This window comes from Schistocerca americana, chromosome 2 (assembly GCF_021461395.2).
Source record: "Schistocerca americana isolate TAMUIC-IGC-003095 chromosome 2, iqSchAmer2.1, whole genome shotgun sequence".
NCBI lineage: Eukaryota > Metazoa > Arthropoda > Insecta > Orthoptera > Acrididae > Schistocerca > Schistocerca americana.
Window position 1 is genome coordinate 378600800 of NC_060120.1, and position 26365 is coordinate 378627164.

At 42.5% G+C, this 26365-nt stretch overlaps 1 protein-coding gene across 1 annotated transcript in view; it reads right to left on the reverse strand.

The window, feature by feature from the left end:
- Positions 1–26365, reverse strand: part of LOC124594735 (ATP-binding cassette sub-family C member 4-like) — a 279421-nt gene that overhangs the window by 197269 nt on the left and 55787 nt on the right. Inside the window, exon 3 of the mRNA XM_047133107.1 lies at positions 24810–24914. Coding sequence (XP_046989063.1) covers positions 24810–24914 — 105 coding nt within the window. The remainder of the gene's footprint in view (positions 1–24809; positions 24915–26365) is intronic.

Here is a 26365-nt window from a genome sequence, read left to right on the forward strand (position 1 = left end):
TACCGGGCTGTACCCTAGTACGACCTCATGTACAAGATAAGCAAACACTCAGAAAAATTTCGTCACTTCCTCATCAATTGCACTGCAGGCAGACAGTTAAGGTATATAATTATATTCTGTGCCTGGGGGAGGGGGGGGGGGGGCAGTGTGGAGGTAACGGTTTGGAGACTGAAAGGGCGTGTGGCTAGCTTATAAACTAAATATGCGACATACGATAATAAGCATGCCGACCTTGCGCAGATGCGGAAGAAAGGCGCAAGTAAAAGAAAAAAAGGAAATAATTTGTCTGTAATGGAGACATATACGAAAGTGAAACGTGGACGATCTGCAGTACAGGCAAGAAGAAAACAGAAGATTTTGAAATCTTTTGCTACAGAAGAAGGCTGAGCGTTAGATGGGTAGATCCGATGACTAATAAAGAGGTATTGACTCAAATTAGGGAGGGTAGAAATTTGTGAGGCGACTTGACTAAACGAAAGGATCGGTTGACAGGACACATCCTGACGCACCAAGAAATTGTCACTTTAGTGGTGGAGGCAACTGTGTGCGGTAAAACTTGAAGAGGGAGACGAAGGCTTGACTGCAGGTGGCAACTTCCAATGGAAACAGATTGCAGTACTTAGCAGAGATGGAGAGGCTTGCACAGGGTAGACTACTGTAGACATTTACACCAAATCAGTCTTTGGACTGAAGAACACAACAGTGTCAACGGGAACGCATCATAATCTCTCTTACTTTATTGTCATCATCCATACGAGAGATACGTGATAGTAGCAGTAGAACTGTGACACAGTTGTCCTCAAATACCGATCCTGTAAATATACTGAACCGGTTTTCCCATGAACATCGCCGGTTTTCCGAAGATTGTCATTTAAGTTGCCTGCAGATACTCTCCTAGGGGCAATGCTGACCTGTTACGATCTTAGCAATGAATCTCTGCGTTCATTCGATGTCTACTGTTGTGCCTACTAGAGAATCAATCCACGAGCTGGAGCAGTACCCTAGAATCAATCGCACTACCGTTTTATATGTGATTTCATTTGCAGATGGATTGGGTTTTGACAGAACCCTTCCAACAAATCGAAGCCTTCAAAATTTTAGAGTGACGTACTACAGATTTTAGTGTTTGTCCCATTCAATTTCGTTTTTTAGTCTCTCTCTCTCCCCCCTCCCCTCCCCAATCTCTCTCTCTAATTGTTTAGTCGATTACGACTCTCCGTGATTCCACGCCAATTTCTTTCGCCCTGTACAATCTCCCAAATACTTTGCAGATTGGAATGCATTGCGTCTGTGATGCCATCGATCCGTCTCATCATTTTTCGCCCGCTTCTCCTTGTGTCTTCGATCTTCTCCAACATTAAAGTCTTTTCCAGCGAATCTTTTCTTCTCATGATGTGCCCTATCTACAGTTGATCAGTTTCCATTTCAGTACCACACTTTCCAAGGAGCGATATGGTTTTGTTTGCTGTAATATTGACCTATTCGTTCTTTTTGCAGTCCGTGGAATTCTAAGGACTTTCCTCCAACACCACAACGGAAAGGAGTTTTCTATACCGTTCAGCATTTCTTATGGTCTCGTTGTTGTTGTGGTCTTCCGTCCTGAGACTGGTTTGATGCAGCTCTCCATGCTACTCTATACTGTGCAAGCTTCTTCATCTCCCAGTACTTACTGCAACCTACATCCTTCTGAATCTGCTTAATGTATTCATCTCTTGGTCTCCCTCTACGATTTTTACGCTCCACGCTGCCCTCCAATACTAAACTGGTGATCCTTTGATGCCTCAGAGCACGTCCTACCAACCGGTCCCTTCTTCATGTCAAGTTGTGCCACAAACTCCTCTTCTCCCCTATTCTATTCAATACCTCCTCATTAGTTATGTGATCTACCCATCAAATCTTCAGCATTCTTCTGTAGCACCACATTTCGAAAGCTTCTATTCTCTTCTTGTCCAAACTATTTATCGTCCATATTTCACTTCCATACATGGCTACACTCCATACAAATATTTTCAAAAATGACTTCCTGACACTTAAATCTATCCTCGATGTTAACAAATTTCTCTTCAAAAATGGAAAGTATCTGTATTTGTAAATAAAGAATGTCATGGGCTTACATATTTACCAATCATCTCGCAGTTGGATGCTATAGAGGTATTTCTCTTTCTTGTCAGTGTTGTTTTCCAATTATGCACGTTAAAAGAAAGCTGCCATTCATTACAGAAAGTGTAAATTTTGTCGATGTCTTCCTGCGTTTCAGAACGAAGGCCTTCCCTTCAGCTTTGGATAAAACCACAAGCTTCCGACCATTACCATCATCTTCTTCATCAAGAGCAACTGACTGTCATGGCTACTGCTACTGTGCTGTAAATATCTCGTAGAGGGCTTGTGATTGGTTAGCAATTACGAAAGCACTGGTGGCGCCACATCTCCTGTAGGAGCGTACACAATTTCTCTATTTCTGTTCAGCGTCTACTGCCTGCTTGCATGCACTGCTAAGATTATATCCGCTGGTCGGGTTACAGTTGTTACTGTTGATTCTTATAACCGTAACCGTTCTTTCGGAAAACATACTTTGGATGGTTAATTTAGGAATCAAAGTGGTCCTCGTCAGAACCAGTTGTAGCTCTGTACATCAATGTATTTAAAGCCAATCTCTTCTGGACTGGATGGTGGAAACTCTGTGCGCTGAGATATGAATCAAATTGCATCAGTCAGCTGTACACAGAGTGGCCGAGAGACCCATCAGATTTCGTTGCACAGAAGATTAAAATGGCCACATTCCTTCTCTGTCGGCTTCGACAGTGAACTAGATGCTTGGATGCGTGCTATTCATGTTTTCAAGAAACTGCTCAAGAGCAGCCATGTGGCTACACCACAAACGTATCGTCAAAATAACGATAAAATGAAGACGGACGAAATGGAGCCAAATTTAATGTATGTTGCTCAGACTGCTCCATAAAGAATTTGGCCACTGCCGGAGACCATCGGAAATCCATAGTTATTCCAACAGTCGTTTCATGAATAATCGTGTATTTTCCTGTAGACAGTAACTTCGTAAAAAATGGTTCAAATGCCTCTGAGCACTATGGGACTCAACTGCTGTGGTCATCAGTCCCCTAGAACTTAGAACTACTTAAACCTAACTAACCTAAGGACATCACACACATCCATTCCCGAGGCAGGATTCGAACCTGCGACCGTAGCGGTCTCGCGGTTCCAGACTGTAGCGCCTAGAACCGCACGGCCACTCCGGCCGGCAGTAACTTCGTAAGCTAAGAATGTAATAATGCTAATGACCTCATTTGACGAATTGTTTTCGTGCGGTAGCGTTCTCGCTTCCCACGCTCGGGTTCCCGGGTTCGATTCCCGGCGGGGTCAGGGATTTTCTCTGCCTCGTGATGGCTGGGTGTTGTGTGCTGTCCTTAGGTTAGTTAGGTTTAAGTAGTTCTAAGTTCTAGGGGACTGATGACCATAGATGTTAAGTCCCATAGTGCTCAGAGCCATTTGAACCATTTTGACGAATTGTTTACTTACATTAAGAAGATTAGTGGATGTACTGTGCTTCTATGGAGCACACAGGGTGTAAGTTTCGTTTCAGTTCAGCATTCGCCGCCCAATAGGACGTACTGAGTTCCATTAGCATCTATATACCAATAACAAAACTATACAATTTTCGTGTCTGTGCACTGAAAGTATTTGTTAAAAACAGATTGTGGATTATGTAGGGAGCGCAACAAAATACAATACGACGATTTTTATAATCTTTGTCTCTCTGAACATGCTAATCTCTGGAACTACTTGGCAAATTTTCGTGGGGTTTTCATGGATAACTTTAGCGTAGTTTGGGGCGACGTATAGGCTTTCCTTCATCGAAATCGGCTCACAGAAAAAAAATGTCTTAATTTAAAGTTTTAGTAGTCAGTTCAGCTTAGCAGTTCGGTGTAGTAAACGGAAGAAAGAATATATGTCACTGTTGGTTTCTTAGTACAAGAAAGAACCAATAGATGGTACATTTGTTTTTCTTTTTACTTCAGCGACGTGAGTACTTTCTGAAGTTCACGTCAGCGGCAGAATTAAGAGCTGCAGTCTTACCTATACGAATAGAAACTAATACTGACTTTACTTGGTTAAGATAGCCTATACAGATTTACTGATATCGTTTTTTGTTTTAAACACTTAACTAAATCGCTTTGCTTCTTGCCATAGGTTTTCTTATATTTGACTTCTTGGCTAGGAAAGACGAATTTATTGAGTCTGCTATGTGATTTGTGTGCCTACTTATTATATTTTGATTTAGTTACGAGTAAAAATCGCTAGGAAATGGCTGTGTGCTGCTCAATACACTAGGAAGGCTAAAAGACAGAGGACTACGCGGTCTCAAGAATTCAGTGAAGATCGGGAGGCGAGACTGAAAGCGGCTCTAGAACATCAGGCTTTAACTCGCACTTTGTAAACTCTTTCTGAAAGCCAGGCACGACGTAACTCTGATCAAGAGTTTCATGCATTATCTCGCTCCTGGCCATAGATAGCCGTACGAAAACTGTGACGGGTATATTTAAGAATGAAGATAACAGTATACCTAGTCTGCCGCTGCAGAGACTAAAAAACGAGTACTGTGGATATCAGGCCCCTGAACATTCAAAAATATTCAGAGTGAAGAAGGCACCAGACTCTGACGGAATTGCAGTTTGGCTTTACATTGACTACGTTGCGGAATCAGTGCCTCTCCTAGCTCATATTTATCGACAATCTCTTGCACAGCGAATAAATTGGAAAAAAATTTGCATGTCACGCCTGCTCACAAAGTTGGTAAAGGGTCAGGTGCACACAGATTACAGATTAGTATCGCTGACGTTCTTCTGTTGTGGGGTCCTAGAACGCATTCTAACCTCAAACATTTTGATCTTCTAGGAGGAGAACAAGATTCTCTCACATAATCCGCACAGACACGGGGAAAAAAAAAGAACTTGGATCCAAAGGTGAAGAGCCAGACTCTTAAGACTTCGGAGAGGTGTCAGACACAGTAACACATCGTCGACATGCAATCAAGACACGATCACAGGGCAACGTATGCGTAAGTAAAACTCGTTGAAAACGGAATCACTTGATACTAAAACAATTTTCCAAATTGAACAAGTTTCTATTCTAAACAAAACACATTAGGCTATATAAAATTTGTCTAGCATCATGCAAAAAAGTATAACTTTTTAATTATGCATGTATTTACGTATCTTTACTTCTGTACGCTAGATGTTCACTTCCTGTATATTGCACAATACAATACTAGAGTATTATACTAATTACAATAATTGATACATAATACGGTATGTCTATATTTTTACTGTAGCGGTAAATTCGTCTGTTGTGGTGTATACATATAGTGCCAGTGTTTATTTGCTTTTCATTTTATTTTTTCGCCACATATCAAAGAGGGAAATCTGAATTTCCTGTTCAGATGTGTTGTTTCTACGCAGTTTTGCACTGTACCGTAGTTCCAACAGTTTTGGAGAGTGTGTGGGCCCTACAAATCGCATAACATCGTTTACGCATGTAATAGCTTCTTCAGGCGTATTAATTTTTCCAGACACATTTTGCTCCTTTTCTTCTTCCTTTGCGTTCTTCTCATCACCTTCTGCGTTGCGGATTTCTGTTAGATCTGTTGCTAAAGTAAAAGTAGAGTGAGTTGACAGAAAGACATCACTTTGACTACAGTCATTTCGACCACTTAAAATGTTTTGTTTTGAAATAATTCAGCAATTGCTGCTGCATTTTCTTCAGTTTTGATGAGTACAGAAGCGCCTTGTTCATCACTTGCAAACCCCGCTTTGTTGGAGCACTTAGTGACCGTTTCGGGCTGTATTCCCCTTACTGCTAGTCCAGTCTTATTTACTGCGTTCAAGATACCATAAAAACTGGCTTTGCATGAGCAAATGCACTTTAGACTTCTTCAACACTAAGAGTAAGAGACTGTATGAAAAATCTCCTGTAATGGGACTTGAATCTGTAAATAATCCCGCGCTCCATGTGAGGCTGGTTGCAACCGGCGCGAACTAATCCAATTACATATTTGATACTTTCGGGTGGGCGATTGCATTGTCTAGGAAAAGAGAACTTCTGGAATTCCTTTTTTTCATTTTGGCATTGAAATAGCCCAGTCACTGTTCCATAATACCACTCACCATCCACGCCTTTTTATTATTTCAGCTTGTGACTCAAAGCCTACCGACTTTTGTTTTTGAAACAACTGTTTTTTTCTGTCTTTCTAATAGTCAGTAGCTTCTCTATTTCACTTTACACTTTTCCACACGGCGGTATTGTGAGTTTTTCCTGGGATATTTCTTTGCCGATGCACTTTTCACTTCGAATTGCTAGAGATTTTGAAGGCAGTGAGCGATAAAACAGTCACATTTCACAGGCTTTGAACATGTCTTCCGGATCATAATTCGTATTTAGGCTCCGCAGTATTGTCTTACATTCCGTTGCTAAATTTTCCTGCACATCCTTAACTTGCTCATCTACTTCATTCCACACAATGTTGTGTCTAGCTTTGAAACTGTCCAGCCATCTTGTAGATGCATTAAACTCCGCATTCCCAAGCTCATTAGCAACTTTCAGGGCCTCAATCTGCAACATGCGTCCGCGCACTTACGAGCCATTCCCACACTATCTTGTTTATTTCATCATTCCCCGTCTTTTTCGCCTGTCCTTTCATTTGCTCATTCCCTTTCACCCATTCATCCCGTATCTTATCCTTGTTTCCTATAGTTTCATAAATTTATGATTTACCGCATTTGAAACACAACATTATTTCCCATTCGCCTCGATCACTTTAATCTTTTCATTAAGTGTTAACAATATGCGAGGGTCATCCACAAAGTAAGTTTCGTTTCTATTTCTATCCTCAGCAGCGCTATGATCGCAGTTCCGAGCATGCGCGGCAGTTAACTCTGGCTCAAGGAGAAGACATGTACGCCATTTTCAGATCGCTGCTGCCGACGTGTGCTTTGTAGTGCTTCTTTATAATGTCAGCTGTAATTGAAAATGCCGCTGCGTGTGAAATCAGATCTGTGATTCGTTTTCCAAATGCAAAGAAAGTTAGACCAAAGGAAATTCATCGGCAAAGCTACGAGGTTTACGGACAAAATGCTATGAGTGATTCAATGGTTACAAGATGGGTCAGACTCTTCAATGAAGGACGTGATCAAGTGCACGATGAAGAACGAAGTGGACGCCCACCTGTGGTTACTGATGAACTGGTTCACACAATTGAAGAGAAGATTTAGCACAATCGTAAGTTTACACTTAGTGCCCTTGCTATGAAAATTCCGCGAATCTCCCGATCACTAATTCATGAAATTCTTACTGAAAAACAAATTTCGAAAACTTTGCTCACGTTGGGTACCCAAAATTCTTACTGAACAATACAAAAAACAACGGATGGGCAGTGCACTTCAGTTTTTGACACGTAACAATGAAGAAGGCGATGGTATCTTTCTTGGATAGTCACGGGGGATGAAACTTTGGTATCGTACGACAACCCTGAAACAAAACGGCAATCAATGGAATTGAGGCACACTTCATCCCAAACGAGGGTTAAGCCTAAACAAATCTTGACACCTCGAAAAGTCATGTGCACCCTTTTTTGGGACAGAAAAGGCATTTTGCTGATTGATTTCTTACCACGAGGCCAAACTATCAATGCACACGGTTACTGCGAGGCCATTAAGAAATTGCGCCGCGCAATACAGAACGAGCGCCGAGGATTATTGTCAAAAAGTGTTGTTTTTTTCCAAGATAATGCCCGACCTCACACGGCGAATGTGACCAAACAACTCTTACGGGAATTTCACTGGGACGCGTTTAATCATCCTCCGTACAGCCAGGACAGCGCTCCTAGCGACTTTTATCTCTTCTTACATCTAAAATCTGTCCTTGGTGGTCAACACTTCAATGATGATGACGAGCTGAAAGAACATGTCATCACAATGTTGAATACGTAGGCGGCAACCTCCTATGAAGAAGACATACAAAAACTGGTGCCACGCTATGACAAGTGCCTACAAAATTTCGGAAGCTATATAGAAAAGTAGTTAGTTGTAGATTTTTGTACAATAAATATTTTTTCTGTGTCTGTACACGTTTGTTTTATATAACCAAACGGAACTTACTTTGTGGACATACCTCGTATACTTCCTATTCGACATCAGACTGTCATTTAGAGTACTGCAAATAAACTGAAACTGGCAGAAAATAACGCAGGCAGTACATTTCTTTGCCGACCGGAATGCCCGAGCGGTTCTAGGCGCTTCAGTCTGGAACTGCGCGGCTGCTACGGTCGCAGGTTCGAATCCTGCCTCGGGCATGGATGTGTGTGATGTCCTTAGGTTAGTTAGATTTAAGTAGTTCTAAGTTCTCAGATGTTAAGTCATTTGAACCATTTTTTTAATCAAAATATCCACGGGTATGCTGCCGGTCTATAGTGTCCAACGGGCACAATATTTCGGCGATCATACATGTCGCCATCATCAGGTGAACTGACGGACTGAGCTCCTGTGAACGTGCCGGCACGGAGATCCGTACGCTATGGCTGCTCAGAGGGAACTGGGTTCGGTCGCGGCGGCGGCCGATTTAAATACCCTCCGCCCGCGGCGCGCTCCCTCCGCCGTCCGCGCCCCGCGCCACGGTCGCGCGGTGGAACAGATTGCGACGGCGTCTGAGGTGACGTCGGTGTGATGGCTCTGTCCGCCGTGGTCGTCACAACTATACCGGCAGCATACCCGTGGATATTTTGATTATCAAATACGCCGGAAGAAACTCAAGAATCACATTTTCTTTTTTTTTTTTTTTGGGTCGCTTGACCTGCTGGGTTGAATCATTGTTTGAAACGTCCCCTCTGAAAAATTATAAATGACTGTGCTGGTAAACTTCGTACGTTATTTGATTTTCAAACAGCTGAGCAAAACTCAGACAGTTTTCTCTTTACTTATTCTGATCATCACTAAAAACTAATACACAATATTTCTGGCGCAACGCAATCTGACTTTCAATAATCCCTACAAAAGAATGGCCCTGACTGACAATAACCTTTCATGAATAACTTATCTCACAAGAATCATCGTTACTCGAACTATTGCAATACAGCGAGCGCCAATACTGCCAGCTAAATAAAACTACTGATAGGCATAGTTATAAAATTGAAAAATAATATATATATATATATATATATATATATATAATTTTGTGACATCCAATTGAACAAATTTCCTTTTTCTGACGGACACACGTCCAGATCGTCCGCTCAAAACTGTGGTATCTCTCTCCCCACATCCACCACTGCTGGCGGCTCACCTCCAACTGCCCAACACTACGCGCTGTTCACATCCAACTGCCCAATACTGCACAAGCGAATATTTCAACAAGAGTTCAACCAGCCACAGACTGCACACAGCGCAGTCAGCGATTTTCATACAGAGCATTACGTAGCGTTACCAACATAAAAACCTAAATTGCCTACTTACATGTTTAACCCCTTTCACATAACAGCATCGACATGACAGTACAATCTTCGCGTTAAAAGTAGCGTCGTTATAGAGATGTAAATAACGAATGTATATTCTAATGCAGTAGTAGTGTATAAGCTTTATTTCGCAATATACAATGACTTATTAATGAAATCTTAAAATTTGCATTCTGTTTCCGCATTAGACACGCTCCACTTTATACTGGGTGAGTATAATAAAAGTGTAGCTACACAGGGACGTCCCGTGTGGGCTGCAATTATCGTATGGCAGTGGAACTTGGTAGATATCCTAAAGCGTTAACACGGGACCGACTTAAGCTCAAAAACAAATTAGTTCCAGTTGTGGCCACCAGGTTCAATTCTGGCACTGTACACTGTTTGTATAACGATATGAAATTCACACTGTCCTTTGACAAGCCATAGCACGAATGAACAGTATGTCTATCGAAAAGATAACTGTTATATGCGAACGGAAGCAATTTCAGTGCTGCAATTGAGAGAGCGTCGCTGACTGAAAGGTCTGGGGAGAGGCCCAGTGTCATCAGATGATTTAAAGAAGGTGATAATGAAATTCGAAAACACTGGTGAGTTTGGTGTGGAACCTGCAAGAGGAAGCGTCCTATCCCGGTGGAAGTTATATTGATGAGGTCGCTGTTGGTGTAACTGACCATACAGCACATGCCCCAGGTAGTGCTAGGGCTCGTGCAGTGCAACGAGAATTGTCCATCCCATGATCAACAGTACTGAAAGCTTTTGCAGTCTGTTTTACACTGATACCTGTACAGGATCCAGACTGTGCGGAACTGGAACTGCGTCGTTCACAGCAACTATCTTGAATTTACTTTTGGTTTCTGGCACGAATCGAAAATTGACATGTGGCCAGGTATTATTCTATGGTTTTGGCGAGGCACATTTTACATTAGAGGATGGAGTGAATACACAGAACTGCAGAATTCGGGGTACTCTCAAACCGCGTGTTATGCACGAAGAGCCATTGCACTCCTCATATGTGACTGTGGTGTGGATTCCCAAGCATTTTGCCGGCCGAAGTGGCCGTGCGGTTAAAGGCGTTGCAGTCTGGAACCGCAAGACCGCTACGGTCGCAGGTTCGAATCCTGCCTCGGGCATGGATGTTTGTCATGTCCTTAGGTTAGTTAGGTTTAACTAGTTCTAAGTTCTAGGGGACTAATAACCTCAGCAGTTGAGTCCCATAGTCCTCAGAGCCATTTGAACCATTTTTGAACCCAAGCATTTTTATTCTCGATCCGTTGTTCTTTGAAGAAATTACACTCAGATTGCCTGTCAAGCGAACCGTGACGGTTGCGCGTTTTCGAGACCTCCTTGTGCAACATGTGATTACTGCTTTGGAAACTACTGTTTGAAAACAGTATGACGTAACACCTCACGTCACTCTCCCACTGAAAGAACTGCTTAATGCAACCTACCAGAAAGTGTTATCTACTGACATTTTCCAGATGAATGGCCTGCAAGACCACCTGACCTAAATGGATCTGACTTCTGGCTCTGGGGGTATCTAAAAGAACGCGTTCACCAGGGACACGTTCGGTCTGTGCCTCTTCTGAAGGCCAATATACAGGAACACGTTGTTCAGTTTCCAACGGAACTGCTGCGAGCAACTGTTGACCAAGTCATTTCACGGATCCAGCAGCTCTTCGACCTCTATTGTGTTCATATTGAACAGATTATGTAAGCGGCGGTTAATAATAAAATCAACATTCTGCCTTTGTCACTTGTTTGATCTATTCCTCTCACGTCCCGTTTCTAATTCATTAGATAAGGAAACATTTCTGTACGTCTTTCTTGAATTCAGAGCGCTAGATTTGCACCTGGTGGCCAAAATTGTAACAAATTTTTTTCCCAGCGTAAATCAGTTCACCATTAACGCATTAAGACACTTACCAAGCTTTGCTGCGATGCGATAACAACAACCCAGACTGGATAATTGTGAGTGGCAGCACTTAAATTATAACCACCTGGTACAAAAAAAAACTATATCTCTGTATAAAAGACTTGGTGCGTACTACATACATACTAGACTGGCAGAGATGCATATTTTACTGAAGCCTGACGTTTGGTGAGGTAAGATGGCGATGTCAGCAAGTTCGTACACAGTACTACTACGACTTTCTGAAACCACATTCACGCTGTCACTTTATGAGGTGGTCTAATCAAGTTCTGCAGTGGAGCAAATAATTGCGCTTTAGTTGAGGTTAACACATACGTTGTAGTATTGTGTTATCAGAAGAAAATCAAGTTACATGTACACGCTATTAAAACAACCGTAGTCTTCGTAAGAACACTCAAATGAAGAAAGACACTCGGTATCACCCAAAAGTACCACCCTCTTCTTATAAGAGCACTTTCATAACGAGCACACTATTCTAAGAAAAGCCAAAGTTGATCAAAATGGTTAAAAACACATCATTAAGCTACGTCTGTTAATACTAGATTTACGAAACTCCCTAAAATATACATAAAGTATTGAATCAGGGCCGGTATTCCAGATAAGACAATATTTAATATAATTATTTAGGACTGCATGTAGCACAAAATAAAAAATACGTAAGATGTTTCTAGTTATTCTTGCATTGTGACATGTTCCTTTTCTTGTATCTTCCGTCCGCTGTACGAGAAATTACAGCCAGACACGACGCAAGTATTAACCATTTTGTCAAAACTCTAAAGGTAACATAGTTATATCAGTTTATCCCGGCTTCCTACGACTCTTTCATCAGTAAATAAACAGCTGTTTGCACGTCCTTTACGCTCGCCACCATATTGCTATACTAAAGTGCTGGCTTCTGTGACACCAATGACACTGTATACGGTACTGCCAGTCTAGTAATATATGTCTGTGGTGTGTAAGTACTGACAGACTTTTCTCCATGACCACTCACTGCCATCCACTCCTGGTTGTGGTGGTAGATAGCTCCTGGTCTCATGCTGTTAGTATGTGAGTTTGGACGCGGTCCGTGGCAGTGGGTGAGTGTGGCAAACAAAAATTTGCGAAATGTGGAGCAATAAATGCTTTTCGGAACAGCATTACTCCGTGACTTAAAAACTTTACCATACAAGTGAAAATACATTTATCATTCCATTCGTCCGACATAATACAATGTTAGAGCGGTTTCGTTATTTGGACTTTAATAACATCAATCACACTTACCGACGGTCAACAGAGATACAAAAACAACAATCCAGATAGACTTAAAACTAAAAATACTCGTAACTAACAAATGAATAATCGAACGGTATACTACAGAGATTTCGAATATACATTTCACTTATTCTTCGTTAGTGTAATCCGTTTCATAATTTAGCACATTTTCGTCAACCACTGCAAGTCCTGCCCATGTTGGGCAAAACTTTTCTGCCTGACTCATGTAGTACGATCACCGTCAGAGGGTGGTACGGGACCACAAGCCCCACCGCCACACCTCCAAAGTGCATTGCAGTGACGCAGTCACTGCCCTGTGGAAATCCACCGCCTCACCAACACAGCTAGACCGCAATATATATATATATATACATATATATATATATATATATATATATATATATATATATACTATGTGATCAAAAGTATCCGGACATCCCCAAAAATATACGTTTTTCATATTAAGTGCATTGTGCTGTCACCTACTACGAGGTAGTCCATATCAGCCATCTCAGTAGTCATTAAACATCGTGAGAGAGCAGCATGAGGCGCTCCGCGGAACTCACGGACTTCGAACGTGGTCAGGTGATTGAGTGTCACTTGTGTCATACGTCTGTACGCGAGATTTCCACACCGCTACATCCCTAGGTCCACTGTTTCCGACGTATGAGTGAAGGGACACGTACAGCACAAAAGCGTACAGGCCGACCTCGTCTCTTGACTGACAGAGACCGCCGACAGTTGAAGAGGATCCTAATGTGTAATAGGCAGACATCAATCCAGACCATCACACAGGTATTCCGAACTGCATCAGGTCCACTGCAAGTATTATGACAGTAAGGCGGGAGGTGAGAAAACTTGGGTTTCGGCTGCTCATAAGTGACACATCACATCGGTAAACACCAAGCGACGCCTCGCTTGGCGTAAGGAACGTAAACACTGGACGATTGAACAATTAAAAAACGTTGGTGGAGTGACGAATCACGGTACACAATGTGGCGATATGATGGCAGAGTGTGGGTATGGCGAATGCCCGGTAAACGTCATCTGCCAGCGTGTGCAGTGCCAACAGTAAAATTCGGTAGTGGTGGTGTTATGGTGTGGTCGTGTTTTTCATGGAGGGGGCTTGCACGCAGTCTTGTTATTTTACGTGGCACTATCACTGCACAGGCCTACATTGATGTTTTAAGTACCCTCTTGCTCCCACTGTTGAAGAGCAATTCTGGGATGGCGATTGCTTCTTTCAATACGATCGAGCACCTGTTCATAATCCACGGCCTCTGGCGGAGTGGTTACACAACAATAACACCCCTCTAATGCACTGGCCTGCACAGAGTCCTGACCTGAAACCTATAGAACACCTTTGAGATGTTTTGAAACGCCGATTTCGTGCCAGGCCTCACGACCGACATCGATGCCTCTCCTCAGTGCAACACGCCGTAAAAAATGGGCTGCCATTCCCCAAGAAACCTCCCAGCACCTGACTGAACGTATGCTTGCGGGAGTGGAAGCTGTCATCAAGGCTAAGGGTGGGCCAACACCATACTGAATTCCAGCATTACCGATGGAGGGCGCCACGAACTTGTAAGTCATTTTGAGCCAGGTATCCGGATACTTTCGACCACATAGTATTCCTTTCCAGCTTCATTTAAATATCATTACGTTAAGCCAGTACTACTAAACCAGAATTGGCCCTGTGTTGTTACCCGTGGTTAACTATGTCAGTGCAACATAATGTTACCGCCAGTATGGATGGAACTGTGTGAGGATCGTATAAGCGAGTATATTCACAAATGCGGTAAATTTCAAAAGTTACGGAGAAAACAGATTTTTCTAAGATAACTAAGTGTTCCTCTTTACGCATTATACTGAGGTATGTGGCAACCATGATCACCCACATCGACCCACCACGTTACACCACCATTACGTTGCATCGTGAATGAAACAATAACAACATTTTCACACATACGGTAAAGTTCGTAAGTCATGTATTATTTAGCTTCGTCTAAGAGTATTTATTGCCCCATATTAGGCGGATTTTTGCCCACCACACTCACCCACTGCCAAGCACTGCGACCAAACCATTTTACCAACAAGGTAGCTGTATTCAGAATATGTTTAATGAGATGTACGTCTGCATGCATCTCACATCTAGAATGATACTCGTGCCCTCTCCCATGTCATGTATTCTTACCCGAGTAACGCCGACTTTCTCAGCTAGCTAGCATATGAAATTGTACCGATCGCTGCGGGACTGAAATATTTGTACGGTTTGGCCACATTTCTGAATTATACACGTTTCATGTGGATATTGCTCGCACGACTTTCCCGTTTTGCTGACGCATGTTGCAGCCCTCTGCGTCCGCGTTGCAGCCTGTAACAGGCTAGCGTGTAATATAACTAAGAAGACGCGTGAGGAACAGCGTACTGCAATTGAGTTTCGAATTCGGAGAGTTCGTCCACGTATGGATCACCCCGTCCTTCAGCATGACAATGCCAGACCACACACAAGCGCTGCGAGACATCTGCAACAATTCGACATTTTGGCTTCACTGTCATGAATCAACCTCCATACAGCCCAGAGTTGGTCCCATTTAATTTTCATCTGTGTCCAACATTTAAAGAACACCTTCGAGGACTTCACTTGAATAGTGATTAGGCGGTTGTAATAGTTCTTTATTTACGTGACCATTACGGCGCTCCAACCCCAGTTCTCGATACCAGTAATATCGTACTACTTTTCTACGAAGTAACAGACATATTTTTGTGACAATATTCAAATTTAGTTTTATTAATGTATAGGTACTCCGATGTATCGATATATTACAGTGATATGGTTCTTGTGTGTATTCATGTCTGCGAGACTGTCATAATCTTTGGCTTACTTGTAACCGTTTTGGCACGAATGCACACAGAGCAGTCTTTGTTTCACTTTGCAGATGTTAAGTTGTTATTTCGCTTTGTAAAATAACCGTCAAGTCTTGTGTTTGGTTAAAGTGGAAATTAAATAAATGAAGATTGATACAAAACAGTTTTCTTGATGATGTGACAATTAAGAAGAAGTATATGTGAATTTACAAGAAGTGGATCGTGAACACTGAGTCAAAAATTATTTCTGCCATACCATTGTTCTGATCTGGGATTGTTTGATCATTAAGAATTTCCTGAAAAACGCATTTGTTAGGTCTTCAAATATTGCTAAAATACAGATCTGGACCTTCTAGCAGTCAAAGTGGAATCACCCTAGAATCAACAAGATGAGCCATAACAACTTCGAGGATCTCTACGTGGGAATCCATTCAAGATAAGTGCCAAAATTAATGACTTTTTTTACAGTTACTTCATTATTTCCATTCTAACGGTACCATCCACATTCAACAACTTTGTTGTTGCCCGATAAAGCGAACATATGCTGCGTGAGCAACATTATTAATCTGATTTCTAACCTACTTTGCAAGTAGCGGTATTGTTAGACGGTGCAAGCAGATATCTACTGCGACGACATCTACAAACAGATCTTTAATTGGTAGAAACGTATTCGTTGTCAGGGTGACTATTTGAAGAAATAAATATGTAGACCTGAAGAATAAATGTACAGAATTTTAATAATGTTGGTTTTATTTAAAAAGCTTTACGAGGTTTCACATAAAAAAATTAAGAGGCATTACTTTTCAGCACGCCCTTGTATATAGCGTCTCAAAAAATATGTTCCATAATTTGGTACGTGATAGCATGGACCAAAACAAGACAAAAATGTCAAGTAAAGTTGGGTTTAAAATGCATACCTTAAGAGCTGTGAGCACTTGCTCGTCGTTACTGCTGTGAGACACGTCTTCTACTGCAGTGTCTTTTCCGTAACGAACGACCTACAGAACGCAGTAACCAAATGACACATTCCTCCACGTGTCCGTGGATACAGCATGCAATAAACATCTCTTAGTGCTGTTGCCGTAAACCGTATTCACAGTTCTGGGTAGGCACAGTGCATATGTTAGTTTTAATGAAACCAGTTTGTGTTTCGATAAGTTTTCGAAATGCTTTTACACTACAGTTGATGTTTGTACTTACCAGCATAGTCGAAACCTGTTATTCCTCATAGGAAATTGCAAATCTCCTTTAGCGAAGGATCACACGTACAGGTAGTATTTAATACCAAGGAGATTACGTCATAAGCTGTGCTTTTGCACAGTGTAGGAATAATGTGTTCTGATTTGTTATGTCACTTGTTTACTGCATTCTGTAAGTCGTTTGTAACGAGAAAGAGCTTGCAGCGGAGGCGACGTGTCTCATTATAGTAAAGGTGAACAAGTGCTCATAGCACTCAAGGTATGCTTCTTAGAGCCGGTATACACTCCAAGACAAGGGGAAAAAAGGAGTTACGTGGAACTGTGCACCATCAATGACTTATCCTTACATCACAGCGACACGTCGACGATATTCTATACCCCGTTTTATTGCCCTTCATGGCAAGCCATCCTGTGCTTACATTTCAGCACGATAACGCCCGCCCGTACACGTCGAGAGTTTCTGCTGCTTGTCTTCGTTTTTGCCAAACCCAAACCCTGCCTTGACTACTGTAAGTAGGCTGTTTAAGTTTTTATATTGGTAACGCCACGTAGCGCTCTGTATGTGCTGTGTGCAGTCTGTGGCTGGTTTGCATTGTTGTTGGAATATCTGCCATTGTAGCGTTGGGCAGCTGGATGTTAACAGCACGTAGCGTTGCGCAGTTGGAGGCGAGCCGCCAGCAGTGGTGGATGTGGGGAGAGAAATGGCGGAGTTTTGAAATTTGTAAGACTGGATGTCATGAACTGCTATATATATTATGACTATTAAGGTAAACACATTGTTTGTTCTCTATTAAAATCTTTCATTTGCTAACTATGCCTATCAGTAGTTAGTGCCTTCCGTAGTTTGAATCTTTTATTTAGCTGGCAGTAGTGGCGCTCGCTGTATTGCAGTAGTTCGAGTAACGAAGATTTTTGTGAGGTAAGTGATTTGTGAAAGGTATAGGTTAATGTTAGTCAGGGCCATTCTTTTGTAGGGATTATTGAAAGTCAGATTGCGTTGCGCTAAAAGTATTGTGTGTCACTTTAGTGAATGTTTGAGTACGTTCAGTTTTGCTCAGCTGTTTGAAAAGCAAACAATGTAAGAGGTTTATCAGCACAGTAATTCATAAATTTTTCTAAGGGGACGTTTCACTACTAAGATCGCCGGATTACTCCCTAATGGAGAACGTTTGGAGCATTTTGGGCAGGGCCCGCCAAACACCTCATCCCGCCCTCCGGCGTCTACTCTCGCTTTCACATTCCCTCCTGCACGCCACCACCATCTCCACGATCCATCTGAGACGTCGTTACGCGGGTGTGATGTTCCCGAGCAGGACCAATATACGGTAGAAGTACCTGGGCACGTTGCCATTCATAGTTACGAAGGCATCTTCCTCCAATTCCTTTTTTTAGTTACTTCTCAGACAATGGTGGCTCATGAATATACATTCTGGGTGTTCACAAATTTTTAGATTCAGATAAATATGAGAGTGTGAAATTAACAGCATCTGCTGTATAGCATTATGCTTATCAACTTATTTATACAACTACACCCACTCTCAATAGTAACAATAGTGAATAATAATAATAATGTCGACGCGCAAATCGCCGACGTGGCCTCAAATCGAAAGACTTGCACCAGGCGAGCGGTCTACCCGACGGGAGGCCCTCGTCACACGACATTTTATTTTATAATAATAATCACAACTTGTCTGAAAAAAGAAAGGATTGTTTTTGTGGCTTTTTTTTGTTATGTACATAATTAAGTACAGTTTAAGTCAAGAACGAAATAACATTTAGGCTTTCGCTACTCTCTGTTTCGCATTTTTGTGTAAGTGCGTGTTTTCGAGCCAGTTGGGCAGAATTTGGCACGATCTCCCTCAGGTGGACATCCAATAACTCTGTCAATTAATGTCAAGCCGAATAATTGCTTGCGTAAGCGCCAGAGGTGACTTGCTCAATTTGTGGAGCTCTTTCCCTTGAATAAATTATTAATTTTTTGTGAAATTGTAATCGTTTGTTTTTCTGTACATGTACAACACATCTACCGATTTCCGTCCAATTCGGATAATTCTTCCGTGGTGCGGCGGATTTTTTTTTTTTTTTTTTTTGCCCTAGAGTGAATACGAAGCACTTTTTTTCTTGTTTTAGTTCTTACTACCACCTCTCAGAATACAGAATTGATGTTCGCTGATGCTCCCAGGCGTCGTTTAATTGAATTCGCCAAATCTGGAAGGATGAGAGTTAATCAAACTGACAGGTTCTAGAGACCAGTTGTGCTGTATCAGCCTACTATCTGCTCCAGAAAATTGCAGAGTAATTTTCAACGAGAAATCCTTAAGGGTCAGTATCTGTAAGTGGAGAAAGGTATTTTAAAAGGTCAGCCTACCCCCCACCCCACTCCACCACCTCTCACGCAAAGCAGATGACTGGATTATAGGCAACACACATTACACTCCAACACCGCATAGTGCCTACACCTACATCCTGCTGCCCCTCAGGGGATTAATCAGATATAAAAGACGCCTATCGTCGCCGGGAAGCGTAAGGGAAAATTTTGTCTCTAACAACAGTTATTAGCCGTGACGTGGTTTATGAACCCTATACGTCTCTTGTACTTATTCAGCATAAGTAACGTAAAATGCATCAGTAAACAAAAAGTGCCGAAATCGTATGATCAAACAGAGAGATGATAGATCATGATGACACGTTGGTCTGGACGTACGGTAGCCAGGTCTTTACTACCTGTGGAGGCTACAAGCAAAGCTCATTCGTCATGCACAATCTCAAAATTCCGATGATACATTTCTCAGTACGAAGCAACATATTACTTCCTCAAACTTGAGGGCAATATTATAGAAATTCATGTTATTGAGTGTGGTACCAATAACGTTTCTTTATGCACGCCATCTACGAATGGAATAGGAAGGCGAGGAAATGATTCTGCTAGAGCGTGGACCCTCCAGTATTCATCGTACAGTGACTTGGGGAGCGTAGATTTGGGTGTAGATGACGTGAACCAGAAGTTCTTTGCAATGGTTGACCAGACGATCAGTCGTACAGTACACTGTTTTGAATGCCGTATCAGTTTCTTAGCTCTGTCTGATAATTTCAGTTTGATAGTTCTATAATATGTCTACTTCACAGTTAACAGCGGACCTCGACACGCGTAACTACTCTCATATTCCTCTTACGGAGTGCCTGCATTTGTGAGCCTCAGTTGACAAAAGTCGTGGTATATCTCCTAATATGGTGTCGGATCTCCTTTCGCCCGGCGTAGTGCAACTACTCGACGGGGCAGGGACTCAACAAGTCGTACGAAATGCCCTGCAGAAATATTCAGAAATGTTGCCTCTATAGCCGTCATTAATTGCGAAAGTGTTGTCGGTGCTGGATATTGTTCACGAAATGACCTCTCGATTGTGCCCCCTAAATGTTCGATGAGTTTCATGCCGGGCGATCTGGGTCACCAAATCATTCGCTGGAATTGTCCAAAACGTTCTTCAAACCAACAGCGAACAATCGTGCCCCGGTGAGATGATGTCGTTATTTGGGAACATGAAGTCCCTGAATGGCTGTAAATTGTCTCCAAGTAGCCCAATATATCCATTTTCAGTCAATTATCGTTGCAGTTGGACCAGAGGATCTGGTTTATTCCAAGTAAACACAGCTCACACCGTTATGTGAACCACCACTAGTTTGCAGATTGGTTTATTGACAACTTGGGTCCATGGCTTTGTGGGGATGCGCCACACTCGAACCATACCATCAGTTCTTACCAACTGAAATTGGGATTCATCTGACCAGATCACAGTTTTTCCAGGCATGTAGGGTCCAAAGGATACGGTCACGAGCCAAGGAGAGGCGCTGCAGGCGATGTCGTGCTGTAAGCAAAGGCACTCGCGTCCTTCGTTTGCTGCCATAGTCCATTAACGCCAGATTTCGCCCCACTGTCCTAACGGATACGTTCGTAATACGTCCCACATTGATTTCTGCAGTTATTTCACGCAGTGTTGCTTGTCTGTTAGCATAGCAGTATCAACTCTACGCAAAGAGACCTTCCCTCGGTCCTTAAGTGAAGGCCGTCGGCCACCACGTTACCCGTGATGAGAGGTAATGCCCGAAATTTCGAATTGGTTCAAATGGCTCTGAGCACTATGGGACTTAACATCTGAGGTCATCAGTCCCCTAGAACGTAGAACTACTTAAACCTAACTAACCTAAGGACAGCACACACATCCATGCCCGAGGCAGGATTCGAACCTGCGACCGTAGTAGTCTCGCGGTTCCGGACTGAAGCGCCTAGAACCGCACGGCCACCGCGGCCGGCGAAATTTCGTATTCCCTACACACTCTTAACACCGCGGATCTGCAGAACATTGCATCCCCCAAGGATTTTTGAAATGAAATGTTCCATGCGTCTAGCTGCAACTACCATTCCGCGTTCAACGTCTTTTAATTCCTTCCGTGCGACCATAATCACTTCGGAAACCTTTTATATGAACCACCTGAGTACAATGCTCTGCCCCTTTATACGTTGTGTACGCCGCACTGCCCCCATCTGCACATTTGCATACAGCTCTCCTATGACTTCGCGTCACCTCAGTGTACGTCTCGATGCGGTGTACCTCACAGCGCGCAAACTAGGCAGATTATATTAATCTAGTATTTGAGAATTCCAATGAAAGTTACACATAATTATAAACGTTAACGAAATATTTTCTCGTTACCCCTCGCTCTCTCACCCCCCCCCCCCCCCGCCCTAAACTATGAAAGTTGATCGTTTACTATATTTTCACTGTTCATGCAGTGAAACTTCAGCATTATCCATGATAATTTACTGCTTTTGTACTACTAACTCTATTCTTAAGACATTTTTCAGACTGTATTCCCATATATCACTGAAAGCACCCGTAAAATTATATAACTGTACGACTTATAGTTCAGGAGATATGACGTCATTAACACTGATATACTGAAAAACTAGCTTTTACTTAAAACGGAGTGCACAGACTATATCCATCCAGCGTTTCATAGTGAGAGCACTTGGTGAGCTCCAACAAACTTTATACATAATTTCAAACCATTTCTAAACTTGTATGCTTATTGTCAAATACACTACTGGCCATTAAAATTGCTACACCAAGAATAAATGCAGATGATAAACGGGTATTCATTGGACAAATATATTATACAAGAACTGACATGTGATTACATTTTCACGCAATTTGGGTGCATAGATCCTGAGAAATCAGTACCCAGAACAACCACTTCTGGCCGTAATAACGGCCCTGATACGCCTGGGCATTGAGTCAAACAGAGCATGGATGGCGTGTGCAGGTAAAGCTACCCATGCAGCTTCAACACGATACCACAGTTCATCAACAGTAGTGAATGGTGTATTGTGACAAACCAGTTGCTCGGCCACCATTGACCAGACGTTTGTAATTGGTGAGAAATCTGGAGAATGTACTGACCAGGGCAGCAGTCGAACATTTTCTGTATCCAGAAAGGCCCGTACAGGACCTGCAACATGCGGTCGCGCATTATCCTGCTGAAATGTAGGGTTTCGCAGGGATCGAATGAAGGGTAGAGCCACGGGTCGTAACTCATCTGAAATGTAACGTCCACTGTTCAAAGTGCCGTCAATGCGAACAAGAGGTGACCGAGACGTGTAACCAATGCCACCACCTACCATCACGCCGGGTGATACGCCAGTACGGCGATGACACGCTTCAAAAATGGTTCAAATGGCTCTGCGCACTATGGGACTCAACTCCTGTGGTCATAAGTCCCCTAGAACTTAGAACTACTTAAACCTAACTAACCTAAGGACATCACACACATCCATGCCCGAGGCAGGATTCGAACCTGCGACCGTAGCGGTCATGCGGTTCCAGACTGAACCGCCTTTAACCGCGCGGCCACTCCGGCCGGTGGACACGCTTCCAATGTGCGTTCACCGCCATGTCGCCAAACACGGATGCGACCATCATGATTCTGTAAACAGAACCTGGATTCATCCGAAAAAATGACGTTTTGCCATTCGTGCAGCCAGGTTCGTCATTGAGTATACCATCGCAGGCGCTCCTGTCTGTGATGCAGCGTCAAGGGTAACCGCAGCCATGGTCTCCGAGCTGATAGTCCATGCTGCTTCAAACGTCGTCGAACTGTTCGTGCAGATGGTTGTTGCCTTGGAAACGGCCCCATCTGTTGACTCAGGGATCGAGACGTGGCTGCACGATCCGTTAGAGCCATGCGGATAAGATGCCTGTCATCTCGACTGCTAGTGATACGAGGCCGTTGGGATCCAGCACGGCGTTCCGTATTACCCTCCTGAACCCACCGATTCCATATTCTGCTAACAGTCATTGGATCTCGACCAGCGCGAGCAGCAATGTCGCGATACGATAAATAGCAATCGCGATAGGGTACAATCCGACCTTTATCAAAGTCGGAAACGTGATGGTATGCATTTCTCCTCCTTACACGAGGCATCACAACAACGTTTCACCAGGCAACTCCGGTCAACTGCTGTTTGTGTATGAGAAATCGGTTGGAAACTTTCCTCACGTATGCACGTTGTAGGTGTCGCCACCGGCGCCAACCTTGTGTGAATGCTCTGAAAAGCCAATCATTTGCATATCACAGCGTCTTCTTCCTGTCGGTTAAATTTCGCGTCTGTAGCACGTCATCTTCGTGGTGTAGCAATTTTAGTGGCCAGTAGTGTATTTAACACATTAACTCATTTCTGAAGCAATTAGACGCTTGAAACAGTTTTATACATGGGAGTCTAGTTCTTTAAAAAGAATCAGGGGTCAGGGGGAGAGGGTAGTGTCACTCGTGTACTTCTAATCTACTTTTGGTGGTTCAATGAAAATGCGTGCAGCTTATTACACAGGTACTTCATTGCGATAGAAATCAAAAAGGGGCTCCCTGTTGTAATTATTTCGGTTCGGTTCGGTTCTCTGAGGCATGTGTAACAAGCTCGCTGGGCGGATGGCCTTTTGCGGATGTGGCATCATACCGTCGCAATATGCAAAAGATGAACGTTCCACTAAATGTGTTTCCAGTAGTCGTATAGTATTTCTTACGGTTGCAAAATTTAATAAGCTTAGTCGTGTGGCCGGCCGCTGTGGCCGAGCGGTTCTAGGCGCTTCAGTCTAGAACCGCGTTGCTGCTACGGTCGCAGGTTCGAATCCTGCCTCGGGCATGGATGTGTGTGATGTCCTTAGGTTAGTTACGTTTAAGTAGTTCTAAGTCTAGGGGACTGATGACCTCAGATGTTGAGTCCCACAGTGCTTAGAGGCATTTGAACCATTTTTGAACCCAGTCGTGTTATTGGAACCACTCTGCTAATGACATTGACTGAAGTAAAAACATCGGAGAGACGCCGCTGCATTCGACCAGCAAGGCTCCGTAACGCTTTTATAGAGTTCTGGAGTCACTCCAGAGTATGCACGGAATGGAATAGTCGCTTCGGCAAGACACTCAATAAATACTTCACTCATTAACGTCGAGAAAACGTCAGAGGTCACAAAGGGAAGATCATTGCCATGAGTGTTTGGTAACGGCGATGTTTTGTTCCTGTCGGTTTAGGTGAAGTTAGGACTGAAAAAAGAGATTGGAAAAAAGATAATCCTGTAGAAGTACTACAGGTTCCGTTTAGGTTAGATACCTCTACAAGGAAGAAATCGCCATTACTAAGCCTCTGTACATAAGATATTAAGGAGCGACGTCTATACGTAATCTAAAAACCACAAATTTTAAAAGGTTAGTTTAATTTCGGAGCCTGTCGAATCACTGCTATTTTGGTCATCTCGGCAAAGGAGACGAGATGCTGCAAGTAGGGAAATAAGAGGAATTACTGTTTATCCGCAAGAAAACTCTCGTTTTAGTACCTATATTTTCTGAATTCTAAGGTTCTGATTCAAATAAAGTCATCAGTGTCCGTTTAATCTATTTTGTATCAACTTTGCTATGCATAGAAAGTATGCTTAAATTAGATCTGAAGTTTGAATAGTTAAAATGTATGCAGTGCCCGTGAGGGACGCGGTTGACGTACCTTAAGACGCAATCGAAGATGAAGACCATGACTCCAAGCCGGATGTAATCCTTGTAGAAGCATTTTGCAATCGCTATCCACAGGTTGTGTTTCTTGTCCCATTCTCTGGAACAGTAGATACGTAAAGTTAAAACTTGAACGGTCTGCCTAAAAATGTAACATGCTGTAGAAAATAAAGACTCGAAGTCACGTAATCTAATTGTGTAACGCCTGTTGTCCCGTGCTCTCAGATTCTCAACGCTTCCACAGAAATTTGTTCCACGTTATATCAGTGTTCCGTTGCTGACATATATAAGGATCTAATATTATATATGTAGCACAGTGTGGATTTGTACAAAGGAACATCCATTTTTTAAACATGATACAATTCTTTACATTGGCAGTAGTTGATAGGACTTTTAATAAATAGCTCCGAGAACAGGCTGAAAGGTTTGTGAAGCTTGTTGCATGTAATCTTATTAAAATTAATGTCTTTAAGACATTATAGCGACAACAAGAGAAAAGAAGTAGATTTTCAGTATAAATACGGATTTGTAGTAGGTACCTCAAGCCTTTCTATGCAATTAAATGAAGTTACAAGACATAACAGAAGTTAGACGATAGACACCTGATAATCTCTCCAAGGATAAAATACGCCTTACGGGACAATGAGACAGTCATTAGTGTTATGCCAAACGTGAATAAGATAGTTAACTCTTATCCGATGTTCTGTGTTCGATGAACTGCATTGACTATTCTTTGTCTGTTGTTCCCAATCAGCTGCCATTACAGTCGAAAAACACGATTTTTGATGCAACTCAACAAGAAAAATAAATTACTCGAACCAGTCAACTGGTCACTGAAGGAGAAGAGGTTCTTCATGTGAGGTAGGTACGATAAAACGTAGCAGAAGCTCTACATTAAGTCGTTCACAGACGCGTGAATGAAATTTACAGAATGCGCCATCACCGTCTTCCCATAAATAAAGCATACGCCATAGTTGAAAAATTTCTACATACTGGATATCTCTGCGAACTAAAATAATCCACACACAGTACTCTGGAGTAAGAAACAGTGTAAAATACAGTCAATTTTGCGAAATCAAAAACGTGTTCCACAGTCAGAAGACGGTTATGTGTGTCGCAAACGGGGGATTTAAAGACGTAAGAAAGCACAGTAGCTCTCGCGTGAAACATGTTTACCATCTACTGACTCTACTGTTACTAGTCATGCAGGATGCATTTGAAGAAATAAAGGAAGACACTCTGAATATAGCACGTAGGTGGTTAATCAGCTGGGTAACAGAAGGAAAGAAGACTACTTGGTGTTTTAAAGAAACCGACTTTATAAAAAGTCTCTGTTCCTCTCTATGTGTGAAAACGGTAACAAGAACTTCAAAAATCAACAGTGTGTTGACAAAATTCACAGAATTTCTTGTTAATGAAAATACCTGTAGCAGATAAATTAATGACGTTTATTGAACAGGAAATGATTAATAACACCTGAGACAGATAAAGGTAAGAGCGATGAACACAGAAATATATGTGGTGGAGAGCCTTTCCAAAGGTCAAGGCAGT